Source organism: Delphinus delphis, chromosome 13, assembly GCF_949987515.2.
Source record: "Delphinus delphis chromosome 13, mDelDel1.2, whole genome shotgun sequence".
Taxonomy (NCBI): Eukaryota; Metazoa; Chordata; class Mammalia; order Artiodactyla; family Delphinidae; genus Delphinus; species Delphinus delphis.
The window spans coordinates 34,215,026-34,233,127 of record NC_082695.1 but is presented as its reverse complement, the minus strand read 5'-3'; the positions used below and the strand labels follow the sequence as shown (position 1 = coordinate 34,233,127).

The following is an 18,102-nucleotide window of genomic DNA, read 5'->3' as shown; positions in this document are numbered from 1 at the left end:
GGTTGGCTTGAAAATGATGATTACTAAAACTTGAAGTAGATACAATAAGTAAACATTTTAGAGTAAAAGAAAACAAAAATCACTCCTAAACCTACCATTTTTACAGATTACATTTCAGTCCTTGTTCTTCTTTGTGAATATTATATGTGGGTATTATGTCCTCTTTTTCATTTAACATCGTATCATGGGAATTTCTCCCATGTTTCCACATCTTCTTTATAATCACATTTAATAGCTGTATAATAGTCTATCCTGGTGACATGCTATAACTTACAAAAGTATTCTCTTATTGCTTGACATTTGATGATTGACATTTTTCTTTTACAATGATAGGTAATGTTCCACAATATTTTCCCTTTCACTGAGTGATTTCATTCAGGATAGCCCCATGAATGGAATTCCTGGGTCAATAGACTTGGATAGTTGTATAATTATTGCTAATTTTTGTCATATTAGTTTCCACATTAGGGTTGTCCCAATTTTCTGGGCTTCCAGCATTGTGTAATTACATCAGATATAGTAGCATCAAAATGTTATACATATGTATATTGAAAACCTTTTAGATACAAAGGCAGTGTCAATAACAGGAGGCTATAAAATAGGACCCGTTCCGTGAACTGATGCATGACTTATTCTCAGATTTTAAGTTTATGTTACATGGGGCCTTGTATATAGGAGACATTCCATAGATATTTATTGAATGGATGGGTGATGAACGGTTGGATGGATGACATCCAACTGATTTCTCCTTATTAACACATAAAAAGTTAGTGGCAAAGTTGAACTGACATCCTGATTTAGAATATAGAGTTCTTCCTCCCGCTATAACTGCAGTTTTACTTCATTCAGCCAACATTCACTACATACTTAGTATATGAAAAGCACAGTCTGGAAGCTGGGGGTATTACTCTCAATAAAACATAGTTCCATCCATCATGGTCCTCACAGTTTGACTGGGAAACTCACAAACCTCTCCAGATCAAATTCTCATTTATAAAATGAATGGACTGACCTCAGAAGTCCTTTCCAGCTTCCGGGTTCTGTGATCTTCTCAAACTCTAAATTTCCTACTTCTAGATACTAAGTCTAAAGTAAGCTTATCTTAAAGAACAATCTAAAGAAACTGGTGATCCTGGATAGTGACAGGGAGTCTTCTCCCCTTCTTACTCCTCATTTGTTCGTTCATTCATTCATCATTCATTGAGCACGTACTAAACATGAGACACTATTAAGCTCTAGAAATAAAAATACCAATAAGTCCTCTTCTCTTAAAAAGTCTATAGTCAAAAGTGCGACGGTTTTTTGAAGAGGGATAGTTTGGCAACACAACAGTACTCCACACAGTGTTTATGTGTGTGTGAGTGGGATCCACTTATTCTACTGTCAGGAAGGGGAAATTTCCCCTTTTCTCCTCTTGAGTTCCTGTGGTTGGACCAATCATAAAACTGACACAAGACAGATTGTGTCCTGTGGACTGGAGAAAAAGAAACCCATTTAATTTGTGTGCACATAGAGGTCGCATAGAAATGGGACCTAAGAAGTGGCCAAAGCAGATAGCTTTTATATTTTTTAGACAAAGAAGCAATAAATATGAGAGGGATTGACAGGACAAAGAAACTTAGCTTTGGGTGTTTAATTAGTAAGGAATTTAAGCAAAGTTTGCGCTTAGGTAGTAAATTAGTAAAGAAGTAACAAGTACCATATGCTAACACATATATATGGAATTTAAGAAAGAAAAAATGTCATGAAGAACCTAGGGGTAAGACGGGAATAAAGACACAGACCTACTGGAGAACGGACTTGAGGACATGGGGAGGGGGAAGGGTGAGCTGTGACAAAGCGAGAGAGAGGCATGGACATATATACACTACCAAACGTTAGGTAGATAGCTAGCGGGAAGCAGCCGCACAGCACAGGGAGATCAGCTCGGTGCTTTGTGACCGCCTGGAGGGGTGGGATACGGAGGGTGGGAGGGAGGGAGACGCAAGAGAGAAGAGATATGGGAACATATGTATATGTATAACTGATTCACTTTGTTATAAAACAGAAACTAACACACCATTGTAAAGCAATTATACTCCAATAAAGATGTTAAAAAAAAAAAAAAAAGTAACAAGTATGCAGGCTTCTCAGCCCTGAGTCCCCTATCTCTGGTAATGATGGTGTCTTTCTACCTCCCAGTCCAAGGAGAGCACCTTTCACATGGGAAATTTATTTCCTGCTTTCAGGGAGACAGAGAGGAGGGTAAAAGTATCCCTCTCGCGTTGACTGTTTCTTAAGTAGTTTTAATTCAAAATAATCAACGTGCCATTGAGGCATATTTTGGGCCCCAGCACTACTATTCTAGCTAACATTTAAATGGAGTGGTCTCCAGTATCAAAGTAGAGGAAGGAATCAGCTAATATTGACTCAGGCTCCCCCTCTGAATGCTCCCAGAAGTTAATGGAAAATAACACTGAATCTTCAAGGTTTTTCATAGGGAAAAAATACTTGTACCATACTTGCCAACATCAAGACGAAAGGGGACAAATGCATGTGGACTCACCATTTCTCTTCTTCTACTTGCACTCCTATGGACTGGAACTTACTGGGTGCTTTATTTTCCCCTGTTTTGTTAGGTTCCTCAGCATCATCCACCTGAAGAAATAACCAAAAGTAGAGGTGCTCTATTTTAGTCATCTTGCTTGAAAAACAAAGTCCCATTTCATTAGAAACCTCTATAATATTATTGGAATGTTTTGTGATTTATAACCTTTTTGTTCAATGTTTACGTGTTTGATGAGCAACTTCATTATAACGCACTTGGACTCTGCTGATCTTAGTAAAATGCAGTTTTGTTCATTTCCAAAGTGCCTAATAAACGTCTGTGATTCCTGCATGGACTTGTGAGGATATACTTCCTGTGAGCTCTGTATTAGAAGGGAGCACCTCATGGGATGGTGTTGTTGAAAGTTTTGAATCTGCAAATACCAAAATGCAAAAGAAGGCAGAAATTTCACTTATTGTAGTTAGAATTGTTGACATTGGGAGATTTAGGTATTAACCTCATTAATATAACTATAGAGCATCTTCATTTTTTTTTCCCCCCTTAAATTAAGGAATTGGCTTTGGATATCACTCCACAGTTTCTAAATAGCTAGGCATATATTACAGGTCATATAGAAAATGTATCTGTGTATAACTGATAGCTTATGTGACAGATGAGGCCCAACCCAAGTTTGAAATAAATTTTATGACTCTTCAGAGCAGTTAGATTTATTCCTCTTTTTTCTCTATGTTTTTAATAGATTAGTTTTTTCTAAATAGAAAGCCATTTAACATGAGTTGTATAAAACTAAAACACAGAAGTGTATAATGTAGAAAGCAGAAGTTCCCCACGAAGCATGGTCAATTCTTTGACGCATATTTGACCATCTTTTAACGTATGTAGAATATATTATATATAAAAGTGATTATTAATACTAAATTTACACAGATGAGATTACACTATATATTTTTTGTGTGCAATCTGCTTTATTCATTAACACTGCTATCTTTTGGACATTTTATCATGTTAGTAAATATAGCTCTAACTCAATCCTTTTGTTGGCTACATAAATACTCCTTTTAATGGTTATGTAAGCAACGTGGGCATCAGGGTAATTTTCTCTCTGCTGTTATTACATTTAGTATTATAAGTAATATTTCATATGTATATTTAGAACAATTCTGCAAATATTGTATGAGAAAAATTCTTAGGAGTAGAAATGTTAGATGGAAGTACTGAGCATATTCAACTGTAAGGGATATTGACAAACTGCTCTTCAAAGCATTTATCAGTGTATGGGAATATCCATTTTCCAAATGTTCACCAATATTAAATATTGGCAAACTTTAAAATTTTTGCTAATATCACAGGTGAAAAATATCTATTAGCCTTTTGTATTTTTATCTGTAAACTGCCTATTTATATCCTTTGCTAGTTATTGTGGGGTTTTTTTTCTTATTGAGTTGTTTATTTTCTTCTTTATAGGATCTCATTACATCTTATGACCCTTAAATCCTTTCTTGGCTATATATACTGTAAATACTTTTTCCCAGTTTATCCTTTGTCTTTTAAATTTTGTTCTTCATTGTAGAGAATCTTAAATTACTATGTAGTTAATCTAGCTTTTATGGTTGGGAAAGACCAAAAGTTCTCTTATATTTGTTTTTATGCTTTCATTTTTTTTTTCATATTTAGTTCTTAAATCCACTATCCTGAAATGTTTGTGTAGAAGATACAGAAATTTAATATTTTTTCTGCACATGAATCATCAATTGACCTGGCTCTTTTTATTAACTAATTCATCTCTTTGGTTTGAGATGCCAACTTTATCTTATACCAAATTTTACCCATATATATTTACCCAAACATTCTCATATATAAAAATGTGTTCTGGGGCTTCCCTGGTGGCACAGTGGTTGAGAGTCCGCCTGCCGATGCAGGGGACACGGGTTCGTGCCCCGGTCCAGGAGGATCCTGCATGCCGCGGAGCGGCTGGGCCCGTAAGCCATGGCCGCTGAGCCTGCGCGTCTGGAGCCTGTGCTCCGCAGCAGGAGAGGCCACAACAGTGAGAGGCCCGCGTACCGCAAAAAAAAAAAAAAAAAGTGTTCTGGGTCTATTGATCTATTTGTCTTATTGCTCCTCCCTCTCTTTTTTCCTGATATAATTTTGTAATAAATCTTGATCTTTTCTGTGACAAGTCTCCTCTTGTAATTCTTTTTTTTTTTTTTAAATAAATTTATTTATTTATTTTTGGCTGCGTTGGGTCTTTGTTGCGGCACGCGGGCTTTTCGTTGTGGTGGCTTCTCTTGTTGCGGAGCATGGGCTCTAGATGTGCGGGCTTCAGTAGTTGTGGCTCACAGGCTCAGTAGTTGTGGCTCGCGGGCTCTAGAGCGCAGGTTCAGTAGTTGTGGCGCACGGGCTTAGTTGCTCCGCGGCATGTGGGATTTTCCTGGACCAGGGCTCGAACCTGTGTCCCCTGCATTGGCAGGTAGATTCTTACCCACTGCTCCATCAGGGAAGTCCCTGTAATTCTTTTTTTAAAATGTAATTTAAAAACTCCAGCAACCTAAGTGTCCATCAACAGATGAGTGGATAAAGAAGATGTGGTACATATACACAATGGAATATTACTCAGCCATTAAAAAGAATGAAAATTTGCCATTTGGAGCAACATGGATGGACTTGGAGGGCAGTAAGCTAAGTGAAATAAGTCAGACAGAGAAAGACAAATACTGTATGATACCACTTATATGTGGAATCTAAAAGATACAACAAAGTAGTGAGTAGAACAAAAAAGAAAGTCTCACAGATATAGAGACCAGCTAGTGGTTACCAGTGGTGAGGGAGGGAGGGGCAATATAGGGGTGGGGGAGGAGGAGGCCCAGGCTCTTGGGTGTAAGATGGGCTCAAGGATGTATTGTACAACGTGGGGGAATACAGTCAATATCTTGTGATAACTATAAATGGAAAGTAACATTTAAAATTTGTATAAAAAAGTTAAAAATTTTTTAAAATAAAAAATAAATTTTACTCATTAAAAACCCCAAAACCTCTAGGGTATTTTGGGTATTAACTTCTTCTAAATAAACTAACATCACATTGTCAAAACCCTCCCCCCAGTCTCGACTAAGTGATAAAAATCACAGAGGAATTTTCATTGAAATTTCTTTAAATATTTGTATGAATTTTGAGAGAATTGCCATCTTTACACTATGGAGTATTCCCATATAGAAATATTAATAGCTTTCCATTTATTCATTTATCCATATCCTTCCCCCACCCACCCAGGACTAGAATACCAGAAAAACACCAGAAAAAGTAGTTGATGTGAGTTTTGGTGACATATTATATAAAAATGCATATTTTTAAATATTCTAGAATCATATTAGTGCTGTGAGTTGCTCCCACTAGAAGAACACGTGAACCAAGATCATATGTTCACCACATCCGTCACGGGCTTTTGAATGCATGTGCTCATTGAGGGAAATAGCACATTTATTTATTAATCGGACAAAGTGCCTCATTCTGGTGACTTAGTTACTGTCTGGAAGCCCCAAGCCCACCTTCTCTACCCAGCTGCTCTGTGGCACAGGGGCCAGGACTCTGAAGACTACATTTCCCAGGCTTCCTTGCTCGCTGGCCTCCAATTAGGTTCTAGCCAAGGAAGGTCGGAGGAGGGAAGGGGGCTTCCATCCTGTTTCCACCTTCTGCTGGCAGTTGTGGCTCCAACCCCAGCCCTTTCGAAGCCCAACAGCACGTGCGCCAGCCCTTGCAAGTCCTGGCACCAGACGGCCGTGCTCGCCTCAGTGGTCTGGGATGGGCTATATGGGCCTCTCCTCTGAGTGTCTGAATTTTGGTAACCCCGTCTTTCCCCTTCTGCTCCCCTAGTCCAAGGGTGACCTCTTACTGCATCCCTTTCTGCTCTCTCAACCATCCCATTACTGTAGAACCAATTTGGTGTATGAAACTGCCTCTGTGTGAGAAACGAGCACGGCTACCTTTTTCCTGAATGGGATTCTAACCGGTTCCGTATGGCTACACTCATGGAAATTAAAAATGCTCAGGATGTCAGACAACGTACGATGCTGCAGCGTTACACTTTGGGGTAGTTTCAAAATTACCCAATGAAATTTTTTCGAAAGATGCACGATAGATATTCCCCTTAAGAACCGTGATGCTCAATGCACCGGGAAAGGGAGAAAGAAAGGAAGCAGGGGTCCGAGGATGAAGGACGTTGTACTCTGTTCCAGCCTCGCCCCACCTGTCCAAACTCAGCTTATTTGCATCAAAGCGTTGTCATCTGCTTAAGCTTTAGTCATTGCAGATAAATTTACCTCTCTGACTTTAATCCCCTTAGTTAGATCCAAATATTGACAAATGTCACCTCTCTTATATAGTATGTAGGGTAATCTACTTAAATTTATGAAGAGGCATTCAAAAATTTTAAATACGTTGCAGGGTTAATTAAATCTCTGTCCTGAAAAAAATTGAGAAAGCCCACGGCCGATGATACAATTTTAGTGTTTTTGGCTAATCAAAATTTTAAAGGAGGATAATACTAATAATAACAATCAAACCTAATATTTATTGAGCCCTTAATATGCCAGGCACTATGCTTTGAACTTTACATATATTGTATCCATCAGTTTTTTGTTTTTAATTTTATTTATTTATTTTTTGGCTGCGTTGGGTCTTCATTGCTGCACACGGGCTTTCTCTAGTTGCGGCGAGCAGGGGCTTCTCTTCGTTGTGGTGCACAGGCTTCTCATCGTGGTGGCTTTTCTTGTTGCAGAGCACGGGCTCTAGGTGCACGGGCTTCAGTAGTTGTGGCACACGGGCTCAGTAGTTGTAGCTTGTGGACTCAGTAGTTGTGGCACATGGGCTTAGTTGCTCCGCGGCTTGTGGGACCTTCCCGGACCAGGGATTGAACCCGTGTCCCCTGCATTGGCAGGCAGATTCTTACCACTGCGCCACCAGGGAAGTCCCTATCCATCAGTTTTTATTACAACATATAAAGTACCGATGCAATAGCAACTACTATTATTCTCATTTTCCAGATGAGGAAACCATTAAGTAATTGGCCTAAGTTCACACAGGCTGTAAAGTAAATAATTATAACATTAACTAGTAGATATAGATTAAATTTAAAATGTTGGGAAAGGCTTGAAAACTCTGACCCTAAAAAGGTAAACTGTGAGAAAGAGCCCAAGGTCCTAGTAGCACATATTTGGGGGATTAGGATTTAAATTAGATTACAGTGTAATGAAATTTGATGACTATTTTGTATCCTAAATTTAAATTTACTTATTATTCTCCATCAAAGAAGCAGCATAATGTGGTCACATTAGATGCCAAGGTACAATCTAGGCTCTGTCAACATAAGATGTGTGACCTTGGGTTCTCACTTCTGTGGGAGAGACAATAACCCACCTATGCCATAGGGCTGCTGTAGAGGCAGAATGAGACAACCATATAAAGCACGCCGTGCTCTCATATAATTTCTATAACTGTGAACAATGATTGGAGGAAGAGTAAGAACAATTCTTTAGCTCACTAAAATATCCAGATATTCAAGAAGCAGGGTGGTCTCTGAAACAAAGACTTTCTCCCCAGCATTATTCGTGAATTTCAGAGTAGTTCCGTCTTACTGGGTAAAAAAAATAATAATATAAGTTGGATATCATATAGTATATGAATGCTTTATTCTAAGAATTATTTAGAGAGTAACCTAACCAACCAGCAGAACTGGGAGGTGATTAAGATAGAAGCTTTTAAATAAAATGAACAGTAAGACAGATAATTACCTTTAAAATACATTGTTAAGTGAAAAAAGGCAAGATATAGACTAGTGTGAGGTATATGCTGCTACTATCTGGGTAAAAAGGGGAATGAATATATATTTGCTTGAATATGTGCAAAATACCCCTGCAGGGAGATGCAAATATTGGTTCTATTGATTTTCTCCGGAAAGGAGAACTGACTGGCTATTTTTTTTTTTTATTTCATTTATTTATTTATTTATTTATGGCTGCTGGGTCTTCTTTTCTGTGCGTGGGCTTTCTCTAGTTGCAGCGAACGGGGGCTACTCTTCATCGCGGTGCGCGGGCCTCTCACTGTCGCGGCCTCTCTTGTTGCGAAGCACAAGCTCCAGACGCGCAGGCTCTGTAGTTGTGGCTCACGGGCCTAGTTGCTCCGCGGCACGTGGGATCTTCCCGGACCGGGGCACGAACCCGTGTGCCCTGCATTGGCAGGCGGATTCTCAACCACTGCGCCACCAGGGAAGCCCCTGACTGGCTATTGAATAGCAAGGGGAGAGAGGCTGGTCACTGTATGTCTTTTTATAACTTTTGAATTTTGAGCCATAGGAATATATTATCTATTGAAAAACTAATGTAAAATAAAGAAAAAAAATTTAAACATTAAGGAAGTAGAAGAAAACTAACATTACTGGGTGCCAATTATGTGCCAGATAAGAAAGGTGGAATTTTTTAAAAATTACGGTAAAACAGACATAAAATTCTCCATTTAACCTTTTTTTTTTTTTTTTTTTTTTTTGCGATACGCGGGCCTCTCGCTGCTGTGGCCTCTCCCGTTGCCGAGCACAGGCTCCGCACGCGCAGGCTCAGCGGCCATGGCTCACGGGCCCAGCCGCTCCGCGGCATGTGGGATCTTCCCGGACCGGGGCACGAACCCGCGTCCGGTGCATCGGCAGGCGGACTCTCAACCACTGCGCCACCAGGGAAGCCCCCATTCAACCCTTTTTAAGTGTACAGTTCCTGTGGCATTAAGTACGTTCCCATTACTGTGCTACCATCAACACTACCCAGCCCCAGAATTATTTCATCCTCCCAAACTGAAAGCCTTACAGGAAGCTGGATTTTGTAAACTCCCTCCTTCAAATAATCCTACGTGGGCTCGATGAGAAGACAGTCTCAGGAAGATGAAATAATTTGCCTGGGACGACACAGAAGACCGGCCTCTGCTCTTCCCTACCCCTTGAAATCCTCTGGGCGGTGGGAGGGAATTAACTCCTGGGATTGGGGTTGGGGTGAGGGTGGGTGGAGGCTGACTTCAGGCCCGGGGCCTCCTGCTGGGTCATCTGGTCCAAAGCACCCGTGCTACAAGTTCTTTTAGGAAACTTGACAAGTCGTGCCATGGTAACCCGTTGGTTATAAAAAAGCATTTGACTCATTGCTACCAGAGAAAGTTGAATTGTCCATTCAAAGTGGACTCTGCAGAATGGATGGTGAACATCCATCATCGTTGTGAAAACGTCCCCCACGCCCGGTGCCTAGACGTGCCTTAGAGTTGGTTCAGTGTGGATAGATTTATGGGCCACCACGTCAGGAAGTTATTATTCAAAGGGCACCTGCGGAACGGTACAGCACAACAAAAATGGGGGGAAAGAATGACTCTTCTCCATGGATGGGAGGAAATTTCTAGCAGGGTAAGCCAAGCTGAACCCATTTAACAACCAAGAATCAGTTTGATCTTATCGTTGGGCAATAGAAAACAGAGAACTGAACTGAGAAGCCTGCCGAAGGATCTACCTTTTTAATGAAATGCATGATTAAATAGCCCACAGTTACGCTGACCCTGGTGCACATTCTTTCCTCATGATGCTGTGATGGGAGTTATTGCTTTCCACACTCTCCTTCCCTTTGGTCTCACTGGCCATCACTCCCATGTCTGTGAGAAGTGGTTCGCATTTTTGTTCTCGTGTGGTTACTCAATAGCGTTGAACACACTGTAACACCATCCAGTCATCCACGTTGTTCTTGGGTGCCCACTCCTTTTTTGAGAATCAAAATGTGCATTAGGAATTGAGGACACTTTATGTTTGATTGTGTTCATGTTTGTTTAATTCTCCTCCCCTTGTCTCACCACATTCAATTTCGAGAACAAAAATAAAAGCTGCTAATCAACTATACTTCAATTTTAAAAGATTGGAATTTTGGGGGGGAAAAAAAGATGCTGATAATGTCTATAGACAAAACACCTCGTAATTTTTTAAAATCACATTTCACAACGTACAGGAGTCCAGAGCCAGTAATTTGAAAGTCTGGTCCTACATCATCCAAAATGGCAAGATAGTGAATCTTCTGGAAAAAAAAAAGGGGGGGGGGTACATTTCTTCATTTGGGGTTCCTATTTCTTTTTTTTTTTTAACAAATTTATTTATTTTTTTGGCTGAGGCACTCAGCTTGTGGGACCTCAGTTCCCCAAACAGGGATTGAACCCAGGCCGTGACAGTGAAAGCGCAGAGTTCTAACCCCTAGACCACCAGGGAACTCCCTGGGCTTCTATTTCGGAGGACAGAAAGGGAGGCTGTTACCTGTATCCCAATGGACAGGCATCGATTCTTCTTGAAGTGGTCCTTCTTCCTGTCCTCTGCAGTGATGGTGGCCATGGCGGTGGTGGTGGTGGTGATGGTGGCAGCATTGTTGCCCATGTGTTGACTTGCTGGGCCGTGGATCTGGGCATTGGCGGCTTCGATGGCGGCTGTCAGAGCCTTCATACTGTCCAGGCTCTCCGTGGAGTTGCTCAGTCCAGACTGGCTGATAATATCCCCTCGCTGGCCCTGTCCATCCATGTAGGCATCCTGGGCCGACTCTGTGCTACTCTGGGCTGTGATAGAAATGAAAGGTTTCGTGGTAGTTCTGGGTGGGACTGGAGGTGGTGTCTTCTTATATGTTGTAATGCAAGATGACACTGGAAGACAGCGAAAACAAAGACACTGATTTCTGCATGGGTTTTAATTGTCAATATTGTAACTGACATCCATTGGAAATTAGGGCCCACGAAACACACCAAGACATTGAACGTGAAGACAGGTCTGTTGATAGACTAAGTGAGATCCCTCCTTAGGGGGCATATTTGGGCCTCCTCTAAGGCGACACCCCCATACGACTGAGGGGGAAAGAGACTGAAAAGCACTGATCTCTGAGATGGAAGTTTCTGAAATGGAGATTAATATGAACTGACATAAAACAGACAGGACTAGCCATCTGTAGAAATCTTCCCGGGCAACAGGGCACCCTGAGAGATAATGTATAACACGGAAAAGACCTGGGAAATCTTTGCCTTCTCAGGGAAATATTAACCACAGCTAATGCTGAACAAAGTAACTCATTGGAGAAGATTCTGGGGGTCAATAAAGAACATTGAAAAAAAGAAGAAAGCAAAGAGGTTGTGAGCCTGTGTGTTCTAATCCTAAGAACAGGGCAAAGTGCCTGTGGGGGAGGGGGAGAGGAGGGGGAGGGAGCAGGGCGCCGGTGGGGGGCTGAGCTCAACCCACTGTCTTAACTTCTTACACCTTGCTTTTATCTTCATTCCGTTTCTCCTCCCTCCTTTTCTTTTTCTTTCTTTCTCTTCCTTCCTTCCTCCCTCCCTCCCTCTTTCCTTCCTTCCTTCCTTTTTCTGGGTATGTGCTCACTCTATAAACTTTAGTTCTGAATTGTGTTGCTGTTTCCGAGCAGATCCGTCCTCTGAGAGGGAGGAAACCACACACACGTCTCCTACTGTAAAATAAATGTACCCGCTAGTTGGGAGATCAGCCTGCGTGTGGCCTGTAGGAACCCACTCCCCAAAGTGCTGTCCTTCAGGGCGACGTGATCAGCCCAAGGTTCTGCACAGTGAGGCGCCCCTTTTGGAGGTTCCCACTGGAGCAGCCTGCAGCCCCTGTCTGCAAACATCTGAGGGTAAACCCAGGGTCTTGAAGAAGCTGTACACACTGCTTCTCAGCATTCCATATTTGTGGAGCACGATGCAGTAAAACACAGATTGAAGAGAATGAAATTTCCACGTGGGAACCGCCCCCTGGTAAAGAATGATTCCTTAACCAGCTTTCTAAAGACTTTTGTTGAGTCCCCTTAAAAAATGGTTCAAACTATTGTGTTTCCATCACTTTCTCCCCCACCTCATTCCCAGCCCCAGCCTCAGCCTTTCCTTTTGGGACTGTTGTTAACACCAGATCGAAAAGTCCTGACCACACAATGCTAGCTAGTTACCCATGGTTCTAGTTGTCACTCAGGCCATCTCGCTGAATGAAATACTCACTTCGATATTCAGGGTGTTTCCTGAGGTCGCTCAAAAAAATCATCCTATAATGAACAATGAACAGAAGGATCGCATTTCTCTGCCCTGCTGTTCCACTGCCCTGTGATTTGGTGTAATTTCCTTAACCATAAAAGATGGGGACAGAAATGTTTGGCTACTTCCCAGGGCTTGCCCAAGAGTTGAAGGAAAAGAAACGCACAGATGTCACATTACAGTATCACATGTGCTCTGGAGGTGAGGGTAGCCTGAATAATAGAAAGGCAGCCTCCTCTCCGTTACCTGGGACTGGCAGAGTCTCCCCCAGGAAAACCTTCCATCTCAGCTGTGCGTGAATCACACATCTTTAAATAGGAACAGAGCTCAGCGGTACACACTCCAAACTCCGCAGCTTTTAGCTAACGAGCCTGGGACCAGCAGAGGGAAGCTCACAGCGCTGGCGGAGGCAGAGCTGGAGCAGGACCAGCCCGGGCTCAGGTTATCCCACCAGCCACAGGGAAGCCAGGGGATGCAGACACGTGCACCGTTGATGTTTCCCCTCACTTGATTGAGTTTCATGCACTGTAACCACTGAGGGGCTACTTTCCGCTTCCCAGGAAATTTGAAGGGGGTAATGCTCAGTGTCAGTTACTCGGCTGCACACCCGAGTGGGTGGGCCGGGGAGGGACCATCATTAGGATAGAATCAATCTATCTATTCGAATCTAAGAAACTAGATCATTTTATGACTTCTCCTACAATGTGAACTCATTACAGTAAGTCCCCTACGTTGCGAACTTTCGAAGATGTGACCGTGCCAGCTGTTGTGCTGTACTACTGTACTTTTCAAGGTACTGTACTGTAAGAATAAAAATGTTTTCTTTATTTTTTGTGCTTGTTTTTTTTAGTGTATTATTTGTGTGAAAAGTATTATAACCCTATTACAGTACAGTACTACATAGCCGATTGTGTTAGTTGGGTACCTAGGCTAACTTTGTTGGACTTACGAACAATTGGACTTATGAATGCACTCTCGGAACAGAACTCGTTCCTGTGTAGGGGACTTACTGTATTTTGTCCGAAATGGGTTCTCAGGACATTCAGCCCACCTATATTCCAAAGAAATTAAGTGCCACTTTCCAACATCAAATGTCTGATTCTTTGGATTGTTCACTGCTCATTGTGAGCTATCCCCAGTTTCCTTCTTGGGTGTGGATAATCAAAACCAGACAACGCGGCCAAATACAGTATCATATCATTTGCTGTGATTTACAGCACGATGTGGTACCTATGATTGGGGGGTGGGGGTGTCACATTATTTCCAGTGTGATGTCGGGGCTGGCTACGCACCCCCTGGGGCCAAATGCAATTTGGCGCCATCTGGTGGCTGTTATCATTTCCTCTTCGATATCAATAGGGATAATTCTGGGGACTTGGATCGCCGGGGACTTTCAGGACGGCGGCAGCAATGCTAGGCATCCACTAGGGTTAGACTGGACAGGGAGGACCCTGGGGACATGGCTTCCTCAACAGGCTGGCCCAGCCCCAATGCCCAAAGGAGGTAAGAATTTGAGATTGGCTCACTCTGAATTAGGGGACCATCCGCCATGGGGTTACATCCCAGGGGCTTTACTATGAGATTTTACTGGTGTTTAGAGCTTGGCACAATTCTGCCAGGGCCATCGGAGTCAAAGAAGCACCACCTGTCAGTCATCAAATAGGAATTTTAAAGGAATTCAAATCTTTAAGATTACACTTTGAGGGCGAAGAAAGGAGACCCAACACACAACTCACACTTCTCGCAATTCCCTTCCCCCTCATGCCCCAGTTCTTGTGCATCTGAGGCTCCTCCAAACACTCAGACAACTAAATCCCCCAATTTTTCCCAGCATCACGCTTTCTTAGTTTCGCAGGCTAAGCCCTAAACACTTCGCTTCTCTCTTTGTTGTTGTTGTTTTGTTTTTAAAATTCTACTCTCGTGATTCAGCACCACGAATGATTTAGAATGCACTGAGGTCTGGGCTTCCCTGGTGGCGCAGTGGTTGAGAGTCCGCCTGCCGATGCAGGGAACACGGGTTCGTGCCCCGGTCCGGGCAGATCCCACATGCCGCGGAGCGGCTGGGCCCGTGAGCCATGGCCGCTGAGCCTGCGCGTCCGGAGGCTGTGCTCCGCAACGGGAGAGGCCACAACGGTGAGTGGCCCGCGTACCGCAAAAAAAAAAAAAAAAAAAAAAAAAATAGAATGCACTGAGGTCTGAGCACCAGGAAGCATGTGGTAGAGTGGGGCCCAAGGACGGTGAAACACAAGTTAATAAATCTTGTCTGGTCAAGACAGAAACAAAAATGAGGGGCTTACATGCAGTAAGGGAAACACTTCGCTTGTTTAAGAGGAACATTCTCAAAAACACTGATTAAAAAATGCAAGTGCTCCTTTTACTCAAGTGGAACTTGAAAAAGAAATGATGCTGTTGGTTTAATCATTATTACCGCTTTCCTTTGTCGGATAGGTTTATTTGTTCATATCAGATACATTGAGTTTTTCCTCCTTTGGGTTCTGGTGATGTGCTATCCCAGCGCGAAGTTGGCTGTAAAGTCTCCTATCCGTTTACAAGAAGAGTCAGCAGGAGCAGGTTTCCAGATCTCACTGTCATTACTTTCATTCACATAATAGTGCAATGCAGCAAGAGACCAGAGATCGGTTTTTACATTTGAATTAAGAAAAAAAAAATTTTTTAAAGAAGAACTTACGAAGAAAAACAAATGAGAACAAATTCCTACCCTATTTCAGTTTGTAGCTGACTCTTCAATATTTTCTACATTTGCATAGAAAGATAATGCTGTTGTTAGTCTCAGAAAGACCAGAGCCAGGGATTATCTTTGTCTGGAGTGGTGAAGGATTTCTGGAAAACTACCTGGACTCTCCTTTCATTCCAGTTATCCTATGTATGTCAGCTGGACACAAAACAGATGTAGGAGCAAACCTACTTTTTATTTCTGCTTATTAATATGGACTTACTGGTTGAGCGAATGGGTCACACACTCTAAAGCTATGTTGAGGAATTATTTAGCAGTTCCTGGTTGCTGAATGCTAGAAACACTTTCAGATATGAGAACAAGCCCATAAGGAACTACAAATAAAAACACAAAAGATCAACAGAAGAATTCCAAAATATACAAGTACAGGGCTGACTTTGTAGGTGTAAACAAGCTGTCCTACGTTGTTCTTAACCACAAAGCAGGCTGTGACTTGATCTGCTTTTACTAGTAAGAGCAACTTTGGATTTGCAGTGAGTCGTATCAGATGGTCTGCTCTTGCTGAGTCCAGACCACCAGAGAGAGAAGGGCTGCCTGGAACGGTCTAGTTTCGGTCTAGTTTCTATCGAGGACAAAGGTCTCCCGATTTGAGTGATTTGGTCCAGCTGAACAGGAGGTTAACAAGCCCTCAAAAGGAAGTGCTTTATTGGAAAAGAGATTTAAAAAGTGGAATGGGGCTAACAGTGGGGTGCTGGAACTGGCTCTTATCAGCTGGCCAGATTCAACTGTGCAAATCCCTCCCCAAGTCTGCGTTCAGTGACATTTCCTTGCTAGCTTGAAACTGACCTTGGTTTGAGTGTTTACACCACAGGAATTGGCAGGTGCTGTGACTCAGTAGGTATCCCCCCCAGAGAGCTGGTTGTTACGCATTTCCAGCACACCTACCACACAGACCCCGTGCTATACAAAGTGTAACCCACAGACAGGTTTGGATTCACAAAGTATCTGATGAGTGCACCGTGAGATAGGTCATGAAAACACCCAGAGGGAGCGTTTAGAAACTTTATAGCAATTCTACAGAGATTCTGTCGTTGAATCCATTAGAAAGATGACGACTTGTCTTTTGCATGTTTTTGTTTTTTTAATTTCTTTCTTCTAGTAATTCATTTTTATGGCATTTTACCAAAATGTTGACCTGCAACAGATTTGACATCCAGTAAGAAAACAAACTGTCCATCACCAGAGATAGTTTGAGAAGCACTGATTTTGGAACGTTCGCAAATCCAGGGGACAGGGCAGTGGTATCGCACGTGAGATTGAGAGACTAGAGAGGTAACTTGAAACTACAGCCTACTTTAGAAAGCAAAACGATATGGAGAGGCCAAAGGAAAGAAATGTGGGAGGACCTAAACTTGGGACATAAAGGGAGGACCGCACAAATCCAGGACGGGAAGAGTAGACTTGTGGTTTTAACGTCAGGTAAGTTGTCTATTTCTATGAAGGTGCGTCTGCATAGATGTGTGATATCTAGAATGAGGGAAGGATTGCCTTGCCGCCTTCCTGCCCTCCCTTTAAGGGGAAATCACAGGGTTCTCTGAGGACCATGTCTTATAAGGAATGGTTTAGAAGAGAGGGTGTTTCGTTTGCAAGAGAAGGTAGTCGGAGGGGTTTCCCATTATTTCGAAGGCTATTGTGTAAAGGATGGCATGGACTCAGGCCGTATGAGGCCCGCAGGGAAACCACAAAAGGAAAAGCTCAGAGAGGCATAAAGAATACTTTTCTAGGAGTCGGTCGTCCAAGGATGGAATATGGGGCCCTCGCTGGGGAGTGAGCTCTCTGTCTGACAAGGATGCTAAGAGAGGAGGCCAGAGAGAGTTACCAGCAGGCTGTTGGTAGCAGTGATGGATGTCCTGGCATCCTGGGAGCACATATTGGCACCGACGAAGACAAAACTCTTAATCGAGAAGTTTGCTGCTGCCACTTCCGGGCAAGCAGGCCCAGAAGTGCTGAATTTACAATGAACGGTGGAGATCATCCTTCCCGGGGTGACATGCTCCCCAGTCTGGACTGCCCCGTCAAACGCCAGACAGATCTGTGATCTAGCTGGAGTCCTTCACATGATAAAAGCACAAACCCAGGTGAAGACAAAGCTGATGAGATGGAGAATGAGTCCAGACGCTTCACCTGCCCTTAGATCAACTCAATCACCGGAGAGTCCATCTTTCCTCCGTAACACACGCTGTGCTAAGAATTTAATAGACAGGACTTCCCTGGTGCCCCAGTGGTTAAGAATCCGCCTGCAAAATCAGGGGACACGGGTTCGATCCCTGGTCCGGGAAGACCCCACATGCCGCGGAGCAACTAAGCCTGTGTGCCACAACTACTGAGCCTGTGCTCTAGAGCCCGCGAACCACAACTACTAAGCCCGCTGCGACAACTACTGAAGCCCTCGCACCTACAGCCCATGCTCTGCAACAAGAGAAGCCACCGCAACGAGAAGCCCATGCACCGCAACGAAGAGTGGCCCCTGCTGGCCGCAACTAGAGAAAGCCCGAGAGCAGCAGAGAAGACCCAACGCAGCCAAAAATAAATTAATTTAAAAAATAATTTAATAGACATGGTCTCACGACCCAGATAGATCTCACTAAACCCATTTGTTTGATGGTAAGACTGAGGCTCAGGGTAGGTAACTGACTTCTCTAAGTCACGCTGCTCCTAGATGTTCACACGGCTTCCAATCCCACCTCTTCTGTTCAGTCAAAACGCCTGTATTCATCCGCATAGTAAG

The 18,102-nt window shown here is 42.9% G+C and overlaps 1 protein-coding gene across 14 annotated transcripts in view; it reads right to left on the bottom strand.

The window, feature by feature from the left end:
- Positions 1 to 18,102, bottom strand: part of DLGAP1 (DLG associated protein 1) — a 320,351-nt gene that overhangs the window by 48,470 nt on the left and 253,779 nt on the right. For 11 of the 14 annotated variants that reach the window (XM_060028714.1, XM_060028715.1, XM_060028724.1 and 8 more), the window contains 2 exons: positions 10,863 to 11,239; positions 2,546 to 2,637 (listed from right to left, as the gene is read on the bottom strand). In XM_060028714.1, the coding sequence (XP_059884697.1) occupies positions 2,546 to 2,637; positions 10,863 to 11,239 (469 nt within the window). The remainder of the gene's footprint in view (positions 1 to 2,545; positions 2,638 to 10,862; positions 11,240 to 18,102) is intronic. The other 3 variants (XM_060028716.1, XM_060028722.1, XM_060028723.1) reach the window with 1 other exon arrangement.